A 10,362-nucleotide genomic window follows, 5' to 3' on the forward strand; every position below is an offset into this window, starting at 1 on the left:
CAAGTGTTATAATACAACTTGTTAGTAAACCAAAGATTTTATATCAATAGAAATAATTGTCTCACTTGTATATCTATTATGGTTCTCTTACCTAATTTGCATGAAACTTTGGTTATATTTTCAAGTACGAATACTTTTACTCAAATGTAAAAGACAAATGAAAAGTCTGAAAAAGAAAAAAAGAAGACCTTTGGCATCAAAGACATTTAATATCCAAAGCGTGCTTTTAAGAGGGGTGGTTTGTGAACATCCAACGTGCTCAACCATGAACGGAGAGAGATTTTTGAGAGAGTGAGAGCGATCCACCTGGAAATTGAAGAAAAAGGCAAGTTTAGAGAGATTATCATAAAACGTAAACCATAAACCCATAGATTCCTTTGTTCTTCTCTTCTCTCTCTTACCTGTATCATCTCCTTCTCCATTCTTCTTCTTTTTCTTCCCATCATTCATGGCTGGCGCTTCTTGAATCTGCCTGGCAGGTATTACCCTTTTCTTCCTTTTATCTTTTCTTATGCTTTCTTGTTCTTTTCCGCCTTAGATTTGATCTTGGTTTTCGACGCACCAACCCCATTATATATTTTAACTTCCTCCACTACTGTACTCTGGTTGCTGTTTACATCGTGCTGTGGATTGAGTTTTCAATTTCTTATGTTGAATGTCAAGTGGGTTTTCATTTGGGTGTCTTCCCCTTTTGTATTTTACTCTGAATCTTGCTAAATTGGGTTGTTGATTTGAGACTGACATTGGGGTTTTGATGTAATTTTGAGGTGAATTTCATTTCCTACTGTTGATTTGAAATAGGATCTATATTGTTGATAGCTAATTGCTTCTTCGTTTGAGGTCCTTTGATGTGAGCTATGAATACCCTTTTTCTTTTTTCAGATTTTTTTTCCAATTGGATGGTTTCCTTTAAATTTGTTGGCAGTATTGGCTTGCTGGATTATTGAATTACACTATGTTTCTTTATACATCTGGTACTTCTTTTTAAGGATTTTCTTTTTCCTACATTATGCAGTATCTAATCACAAATTTCAGTGATTTTCAACTCGCTTGTATTGGAAGCTTCATCATCCATGAAAGTGTTTTCTTCTTATCTGGACTACCATTTATACTTTTGGAAAGAGCAGGATGGCTGAGCAAGTACAAGATCCAGGTTTGCTTTTTTGCTTCTTTTAGTAAATCTTCACCATAAATTTTTCATAACTGCAAGTTCTTATGGATATTTAAGCAATGGTTGATATATGAATTAGATTTGATTTTGTTAGTGATTCTTAATATCTTATCCTAATTGATTATGAGCTAGATTAGAACTTAAACTAGCTTTGATTATCTTTTCTTTTTAATCTCAAACAAAGAAATAACAGGAAGTCAGAAAGTAATAAGGATTTCAAGCTTTACTTTAAATTGATTATTTTTTTTGTAAAAAAAGAATGTTAAATTGCAAATTTGGTCCTGATGGTTTGAAGAAAGTTAGAATTTAGTCCTTTGGTTTTATTGAACTCCCACAAATAGTTCCTATGATCATGACAATTTTTTGGGATTTTATCAAACTATAGAGACAAAAATTCTAACTTTCTCCAAACGAAAGGAACCATATTTGTAATTTTAGCAAAAAAAAGAACAAAAAGGAAGGAAAGAAACAAAATTGTTTCTCATTGATTACCATATTGACAATAGTACTGATACTTATGAATGCAGATAAAGTCCCTACCAACTAGGTTTTCCACCCAGTAATTACAGTTCAACTCAATAATTATGTAACTAACTTTAATTATGGATGCATTATTTTCAGTTGTGGTATAACTTTTTTTCTGCTTTTTTCAGGCGAAGAATAACAGTCCTGCTGCTCAAGGAAAATGTATTTCACGCCTACTACTTTATCATTTTGGTGTTAATCTTCCAGTTATGCTTGTTTCTTATCCTGTCTTCAAGCGTATGGGCATGAGAAGCACTCTTCCATTGCCATCCTGGTATCTTCAGGTTCTTTGTCATAAAGCATATAATTTAGGTTTTATTTATCTAGCTAGGCTTAGTTTACTTTCACTTTTTTCTTAGCTTGGACCATTCCACTATCTTCTCTAAATTTAATTTTGTTTTCTGTATCATTAAATGTAGGAAAGTAGTTTTCGGCCAGATAATATTCTACTTTATTATTGAGGATTTTGTTTTCTACTGGGGCATAGAATTTTGCACACCAAATGGCTGTACAAGAATGTCCACAGCGTCCATCACGAGTGAGATTTATAAATGAAAATTCATGTATATTCTGCTGTGCCCCATGATAAAATTGTCTTAGATTGTTTTATGGTTCTTTGCAGATATGCTACACCTTTCGGACTAACATCTGAATACGCTCACCCTGCCGAGATCCTGTTCCTTGGATTTGCTACAATCATCGGTCCTGCTCTTACTGGTCCCCATCTATTTACCCTGTGGTTATGGATGGTGGTTAGAGTCCTGGAGACAGTTGAGGCTCATTGTGGTTACGATTTTCCTTGGAGCCCTTCAAACTTCATACCTTTGTATGGGGGTGAGTCGATTAGAATTTGTAATGTTTTAAAAAGAATAAGTCATAATGTATGTATCTATTGTTCCTGAACTCAGCTTTGCTCTTTCTCTACAGTGCTTATTTTCATGATTATCATCACCGACTGCTTTATACGAAATCTGGCAACTACTCATCAACATTCACTTACATGGATTGGTAAGTTTTAGTCCATAAATGGTCCAACCATTTATTTTATATGTATACATTATTGATTTGAACTTCATAGCATTAAAACCAGTTTTGTGGGAAACTGATGTACTTCCATTCAATAGTTTTTCATGTCTATTTCCATGGATGCGAAATCTTTGTAGTACTTGTAGGACAAAAGGGGTGTTTGAATAATAATGAGATGATTACAGATGCACCCAACATTCCTTGGTCCCTTTCCTCTATCCATTTAAACCGATGGTTTCATTTCATCTTTTACATTGGTGGGTTAACATAACTAAGACATTTTGATATGTAGATTATGTGTGGAAAATGTTTACTCTCTTAGCTGCACTGTACTTTATTGTATTTTGGTGGAAAGGTATTAATCAGTGACTTGATGTGATGCCCTCACTTTGGGTTGTGATGGTCAGGAAGTATGCTTGGACAGAATAAATTCCACATCTTGAAGTCTTTTAACCCAATACGATCTTAAGGTGGATTATTGAGTGGTTAAGATGGGAGAGAAGGAAATTTTGATTTTGGAAATGAGAGTTGGAGAACCATCATTGCATACATGTCCAAGAATTCACTTCTTAATGCTATTTTTCCCCAATATTATCTGGAAGTTAACTTTTGAGTGGATCTGATGGAGAATAAAAGCAAAATTGATTGTGAAGATATGTTGAGTTCTTATTGAAAAAGAAATCAAGTGCTGTGAGAGACATAGTGGCCACTTCAAGTAGGGAGTTGGAGAGCTGTTGTATTCTATTTTTATCATGTTGAAAGATTCTAGTTTTATCTCGATAGAGTAAAAAGGACAATGGATTCTACAAGTTGTACAACTGTGTCTTTGTGTTCTAAAGAAAATCATACCTATATGCATTTTTCTTCTTTTACGTTCTTTTGCTTCTTCGTGTCCATTTATTATCGATAATTTCTATGCAATGGAACAAAAGACAAATACTGAAGTGGATATTTTGGCTTCTTTGATTGGCAGGATATTTGGAACTGACAAAGGCTTCAGAAACTTGGAAGCTATAAAAAAGGCAGAAAATTGATGATGAGATAATAGAGAGCTGTTGAAAAAGTCGGGTAAATTCAAGATAGGTTTCTAATCTATAGCAACATTTGAAAAGGTTTAGTTCTTCTGTATCCCCTTTTCTTGTGTGCCATTATGTGTTTTGCTGTCTTCTTCTTCTTTTTTTGTTGTTTAAATGTCAGTATTCTTTTCCTGAATCTAATGAAGTGCTGGCTGTGGAACTTGGCTTGTCATTTTCTTTTAGTTCAGTTTAACACATTTTGTGGTTCATGTTTCAGTTGGCTTATTTTAAGAAACTTAATTAGCATGAACCATGGAGCAGAACATGATTGTGTTTTAATCTCTTACGAACTTAATCATAGTTTTATGTTGGTTGTGGAAGAGGTTGATGTTCATGCCTTAATGCAACAAGTCATATTGAGAGAACTTTTTGGCACTTATGAAATTGAAAGATAACGGTTAAAATGTTGTTTTGGTACTCCACTTAGAGTTATTGACCAATTTTAGGATCTATATTTTAAATTTTTTTATCATGAAGGCAAGTTTATTAATTGAATCATGAAGGTATTTTTAATGATTAACAAATAGAGTTCCCTTCTTTTATTAAGTAATAATAATATAGTGCATTTGCTCATTGTTAACTTAGATTACTTTTAGAGAATGAAGTCTCAAGTATGTTTCAATCTTAAGTGATAAAAGAGGGTTGAGTGTGGTGAAAACTTGATCTCCGAATCAAAGGTGATTGGTTGGAGACAAAGAGGAGATCGGTCAGAGTTGGTTTAGGAAAAATTCAAATCGTAAAATCAATCTTCATTATGAGTTTGCATGATAGATATTTTCGATTTTGACACTAGATTACAATAAACAAATACATTGTCCCCGCATTCAAAGTATCATGTGGTGATTTTTGGTGCCATGGCTATTCATCTTTCATGGTTGAAGGAGGTCGGAGGTCAATGTTGGCTAGTCGTGGGAAGCTCGAAAACCTACTACCTACGACCTCCTTCAATCATCTTCAACCATGAAGGATAAATAGCCATTGCACCAAAAGCCACATGTCATTTTGAAAAATACCCACCTAACCGATGCAAATTATAAAATTTTTAATTAAAATTTACAATTATAAATAGCTACAACACAAGCGTACAATTTACAATTTAAAAGTAACTACTACTATTCGACACATCAAGTACTTAGCAGCGACCTCCCCTTGCCTTGCCTAATGGCACCTTTTCATTTAACCTATGGAAGGAAAATTTAAAATGTAAAGTAATAGCTAAGTGAGTGGCAAGAATTTAGAAATACGTTTGGAAAATACAATTACTTACAATAAAAGCTTTCTTACTTTTAGAAACGTCTTAACATCTCATTTCGCGTTAAATAACACAATATTCACATTAGCGTCTGCTTAGTCCTAATGCCTGGATATAACTTCCTCAATGCAAGGATCACTGTGAAGATTACTACTTCACCATCAACATCCCTACATACCCTCGTTTAATACCAATTGCTCTGGGATTGACTTGAACACGAACCACTCAACACGTTTAGTCATCCTTCTACAAGCGAATCAACCTCTACTTTTTATGTGTACATAATAGTTAGCTTTTGATTAGGAATAAGACTAATAGTTTTGTATACATACAAGCATCACAATAATATAACTTCACAAACATAGACATACTTCAAATTAGTCATGTTCTTTCATATGTATATATGAGATTACAGTATGAGCATATCTAACAACGTGACAATATAACAAAATAACTTTGGTGGTAAAAATTTTTTTCAAAAGTTTGCTTTTCTTTCGAAGAGTCGCTCACTCAGCTGAGGTTTCCTTTTTCCCTTTTTCTTCTTACCGTTTAGCTCTTCTTCCCTCTTGTTGTCGGGTCCTACAACGAACTTTCACCTTTTACTCCTCTTATCCAAACACTTGAATTAGTCCTTCTTCAAACCTATTTATACGTCCATCAAATTAGGTTAGTCAGCATTATATTTCTCCTAATCTCAACAGCTCCTACTTAGTGCGTTGCACGTGTTAGTTTAGTATTCTTCTTAAACCATGTTTAACTTAAAATTAACCTATATTTAGCATACTAATCATTTAGGTTAAACACTTAACCGATTTCTTCTCACCTAGCTCGTCACGTGATTATTAGTTAAGTGTTCGTTGTTGCCTTCCCTTTTAGCGTTATCTTGTAGTACTGCGTTGCCTTTCTTCACAATACGTTTGATTTCTTTGTATTTTGCCCATTTCCTCGTGTTATCTCAAGACGCCTACTCAAGCTTAATTCCGCTAACTTCAAAATATAATTTACAAGAAAGTCCTCTATTAAAACGTGGGTTTCACATTCGTAATTATATTAATTTACATTGTTTTTCCTATTTTGGTCGATATTTGGAATTTATAATTCAAGTCCATTAAGCCACTTAATACTTTCTCGTTTTTTTCGCAAATATTAAACCAGTTAAAAGGGGTTCAGTCTTTCGAACTTGAAAACTGATATCAAACTAGTAGATGGGGCTTGTTTGAGTCCCCTTTCTCCCTCAATTTCATCAACAAAGGCAAACATGATTACATAAAATGAGAATAGACTAATCACTTATTATGGTCATAATTATCCCATTAAATATGCATTTCCTTTCCTTTTTATATCACTTTAAAGTTTAATGTTTGACATTTGAATCACCCACTTCATATATTTGACTTTGAAATAGCCCATTGGCATCTTCATACATCATCAACCAATTCATAATGTAATTAAGGCTATTTAATTCTTTTAGCTACAGTTCCAAAGCCAAACACATAATAGAGTTTCTTCAGAATTCCCCTTTCATCCTTCAATTATATATGAATTCCAATAATGTAATGGTTTGGTGCTTAATTATACTTTAATACGTTATCATTTAGTTCCAATAATCGAAGTGTTTTTTTATTTAGTTTGCTTTCAAAATTTAACCCAAATATTGAAAGAAATAAATTTTGGAGCTTAATCTCAGCATCACAATTTGCAATATTTTTTTAATTGGACCATCAAACTTACAATTTGTCAGATACTGTAAGTTTAAAAGATCTAGTTTTAACATTTTTTTAATTTAGGGGTCCAATTGTTATGATTGAGAGTTTGGAGTGTAAATATAACTACAATTATAATTATATACTCTAGGGATGTTTTTTTTTTGCACTTTATCCTAAAATTTAATGTTGAATAATACATATCCTTTTTTTCTCGCTGTATTCCTTAATATTACTCACTTTTTTACACATATTCTCCAAACTTCTACAAATCATTTCATGATATAGATCTAAAAACCTAAAAAGTTCCGTGAGTAATGATCTGCCAATTACTTTCTCATTAACACAACACCTCGTTCACTATAATCAACAAGCTACAGGAACAAGAGAATGTGTATGAGAGAGAGAATCAGTATAAAGAAAAAAGTTCCCAAGAGAAATTTGAAGAGAAGAGGTAATTATAGACTATTTGTCCTAACAAATCTAAATGTGATCTCCTCATATTACCATAGCAAAAAAGAAATTGGTGCCTAAGCTGTTTTTTCTTTAATGTTTTTACCTTATATAAATATCTTACAAATCTTCTAAAATTTTAAGAGAAAATTAAATCCGTATATATTATTTATAAAAATTAAGCATTTTCTTCAAAGAAAAAAAAAACATTTGGTTACTTTAAATTATGAGGACGTCACTTAACAAATCTCAAAGACAAATCAGAGTCATTTCGACGTCACTCGAAAGAATATTAACCGTCCAAAAAGCCACCCTTTCAAACCTCAAATAAATTGACAATTAACTATAATTAATTTCAATTTCCATCTAAATTTGAATTAATGAAACCTCCTTCCCTTGAGAAGAAGGAGCATTCAATATAAGTTCAAATATAGTTTCATCCTATAAAATGCCATTCATCAATCCACAATACTAAACCAATCATCAAAATATAATTCTATAAAAAATAACCCTAGACAACAATAACGATAACGATAAGATATTTGATGTATAATTTTATATGAAAATTTTGAGAAATCCATGAGAATGCATTGACATTGATAATTGATAATTGATATTGATAACTTTTTAATTACACTTTTGTTTTGTTTGTTTTTTCTTTTCAAAAAGATAAAAAGATTCTCAAGAAGAGAAATTACCTAAAATAAAACTCCATTTTCCCTTTTCTAATTTCTAGAAGAAGAAAAAAAAAACTTCTTTTAATCTGAAATATTCAAATTAAATTCTTTGTACTAAATGGGGAAAAAAAGAAAAGAAAAGAAAAGAAAAAGAGATACTAAGGGTAAGCGTCCCTCTTAAGGTCCACCACAACAACGCTCACGTTGTCCGTACTGTGCCTAGCCAACGCCAGCTTCGTCAGCAGCATCGACGCATCGTTGCAGGCCTTGTCGGCGTTTCCTCTCTCTTCCCCTTCTGCTGCTGTCTCCGCCTCACTCGACGGCGACACCGGCGACCTCTCCTCCGCCTTCCCTCTCAAGCACATGCTTGCCACTCCACACGCCGTCTCATTCGGCACCACATCCCATAGTCCATCGCTCCCTAATATCAAACACTCATCCTCCGCCGTACGATTCGTTATCGTCACCTCTGGTTCCGATATCACATACGGTTTCAGATAATTATCGCCTGAAATAAATCAAATTCATCGTTAGAGTTTTGTTGTTCGGTGGGTTAAAGTCAGCGCCTCGTTGATTTGATTTTTGCTTACCTATGGCTCTTGACATGGCGAGAACTCCAAGGACTCTCGGTCCGTCCCAGTAAATCACTCGTCCGCCGGCTTCCTCGATCCGGCTAAGTTCATCGGGACGATCCGGCTGTAAGATTTTAAAACAGTTGATTATTGGAAATTGAAAATCGGAGGATTAATCAATTAATTAGCACTTAAATCTGAGTACTAACCTTGTGATCGGAGGAGAGAGGGATGGCCTTTCCGTTACGGCAGAGAACGGCTCTGGAATCGCCGCAGTTGGCCACGATGATCTTATCCGGCGTCACAATTGCGACAACGGCGGTAGATCCAACGGCATCGCAATCCGGCGACTGTAGTTCGCATCTACAGTTCGCAACCACTTCTTCATTGTTTCGCGCCACAACTTCGTTGTCCATTCTCCAGAAGATTCTCTTCATAGTACGGTCCCACCGCGACGCCGTCTCCGCCTCTGTCTCCGCCGCACCGGCGGCGTCTTCCTTCTCATCCTTATCTAGCTCATCTTTTACCAGTTCATGCAGCCGCTCCTTACACCTCATCGCCACCTAACACACCGGAAAAACCTCCCGTAAATATCCCCAAAAATTCGCCGTAAAAGAAGAAAGTCAATGACCTAATTATTTTACTACCAAGTTGCAATTCCTTTTGTTTCTTCTACTAATCAAACAGAAATTAAAGCTAATTAACTACAGTTCAAGAGAATAATTAAGTAATTAGAGATCTTACATGAGAACAGCCATGGCCGTCGTAAACACCGAAGAAGTGCAACATATCACTAGCTCTCTTCTCCGTATAACAGAGCGATGGATGAACCGCCACCGCATCCTCCATCTCTCTCCTCCTTCCACAAACAGAAGAGAATCCAAATTTCGGAACCACTACCCCACAAGAAGATTCCCTAGACAGAGGAATCGAAACCTCCTTGGTCGAAACCTCTCCAACCACAAATCTCCCAACGGTTTCTTCTTCTCCCGAATCACAATTCTGAACCGCGTTATCACAATCTCTAGAAATGGACGTAGCTCGATCCTCCAGCTTCTGCCGTTTCGAAACAGTCTCCGTCTCGGACGGATCAACCCTGGTAACAAATTTACATCTCCTGATCTCCATTCTCCGACGTCTAGCCACTCGCGAGCTCGGCTCACAAGAAGACGACGCCTCACTCTCACTCATAACTTTACAACAAATCTCCTCCATTACTAATTCAACAAATCTCCCCTCCCTTCCCTTGCCTAGCCTCAGCCGCAGTGCAATTGATTAAATTTAAAGCCGGCCACGGAATTGAAATTAAAAAAGAAAAAAAAAAAAAAACAACAACGAAGGGAAAGCAGATGAAAAGAGAAGAGTGGTTCCGGCGGAGGGAGGATGGTTTAAAAAGGAAGGTGAGATAGAAAAGAAGGGGAAATAGGAAAAATAGAGATTAGGGGAAGAGAGAGTGAGAAAGATGGAAGGAGGTGGTAAAGTGCGTGACGTAGTGGAAAGGGAAATGAGAGCCGTTGATTGAGAAAGAGTGGTTTGATCGGAAGAAGACACGTATGGAATTAGTTTGGGGAGGTGGTGGAAACGTGGCCCAATAATATTGGAGCAGCGCAACAAGAGAGAGACTTCCTTTTTGACACGCATGTGGTCCTTGGTGTACTCTGTGAGGCGTCCCTATTTTAAAATAACAATTTCCCAATTAAATATTAAGACGACATAGCTTACTGACACGTGTCGGAATCCTGGAATACGAGATTACAAAAATAATAAATAAATAAAATAGAGAGAATTTTCTTTTTCTTTTTTTGTTTATTCGGTTATAGCTTTTGATGGCCAATGAGAATTGAGTACGTGTTGGGGGAGTGGGACCCATGGGTGAAATTTTAAAAAATGAAAAGAAATATCTGAGA

The 10,362-nt window shown here is 35.3% G+C and overlaps 2 protein-coding genes across 2 annotated transcripts; one reads left to right on the plus strand and one right to left on the minus strand.

Annotated features, from left to right (window-relative positions):
* Positions 1 to 213: 213 nt before the first annotated feature.
* Positions 214 to 4,077, plus strand: LOC116403756 (methylsterol monooxygenase 2-2-like). The gene is given in 8 exon segments (XM_031885306.1): positions 214 to 479; positions 1,016 to 1,153; positions 1,825 to 1,970; positions 2,116 to 2,174; positions 2,177 to 2,234; positions 2,319 to 2,530; positions 2,623 to 2,704; positions 3,696 to 4,077. Coding segments are annotated over 6 exon segments (537 nt in total). The 5' UTR covers positions 214 to 479; positions 1,016 to 1,153; positions 1,825 to 1,905; the 3' UTR covers positions 3,757 to 4,077.
* Positions 4,078 to 7,772: 3,695 nt separating this feature from the next.
* On the minus strand, positions 7,773 to 9,938 carry LOC101206871 (probable protein phosphatase 2C 24). Its single transcript, XM_004145278.3, has 4 exons — positions 9,200 to 9,938; positions 8,665 to 9,018; positions 8,474 to 8,579; positions 7,773 to 8,391 (listed from the first exon to the last, which is right to left on the minus strand). The coding sequence occupies exons 1-4, from the start codon at positions 9,668 to 9,670 to the stop codon at positions 8,042 to 8,044; spliced, it is 1,281 nt and encodes a 426-aa protein (XP_004145326.1). The 5' UTR covers positions 9,671 to 9,938; the 3' UTR covers positions 7,773 to 8,041.
* Positions 9,939 to 10,362: the final 424 nt, after the last annotated feature.

Source organism: Cucumis sativus, chromosome 1 (genome assembly GCF_000004075.3).
Source record: "Cucumis sativus cultivar 9930 chromosome 1, Cucumber_9930_V3, whole genome shotgun sequence".
NCBI lineage: Eukaryota > Viridiplantae > Streptophyta > Magnoliopsida > Cucurbitales > Cucurbitaceae > Cucumis > Cucumis sativus.

Bases quoted from the DNA above. Each gene is read 5' to 3' on its own strand.
- LOC101206871 (XM_004145278.3), bottom strand. From the start codon at position 9,670: ATGGAGGAGATTTGTTGTAAAGTTATGAGTGAGAGTGAGGCGTCGTCT. The intron at 8,580-8,664 runs GTTAGTACTCAG...AAAATCTTACAG, and splicing joins CTCTCTCCTCCGATCACAAG to CCGGATCGTCCCGATGAACT. The intron at 8,392-8,473 runs GTAAGCAAAAAT...GATTTATTTCAG, and splicing joins CGCCATGTCAAGAGCCATAG to GCGATAATTATCTGAAACCG.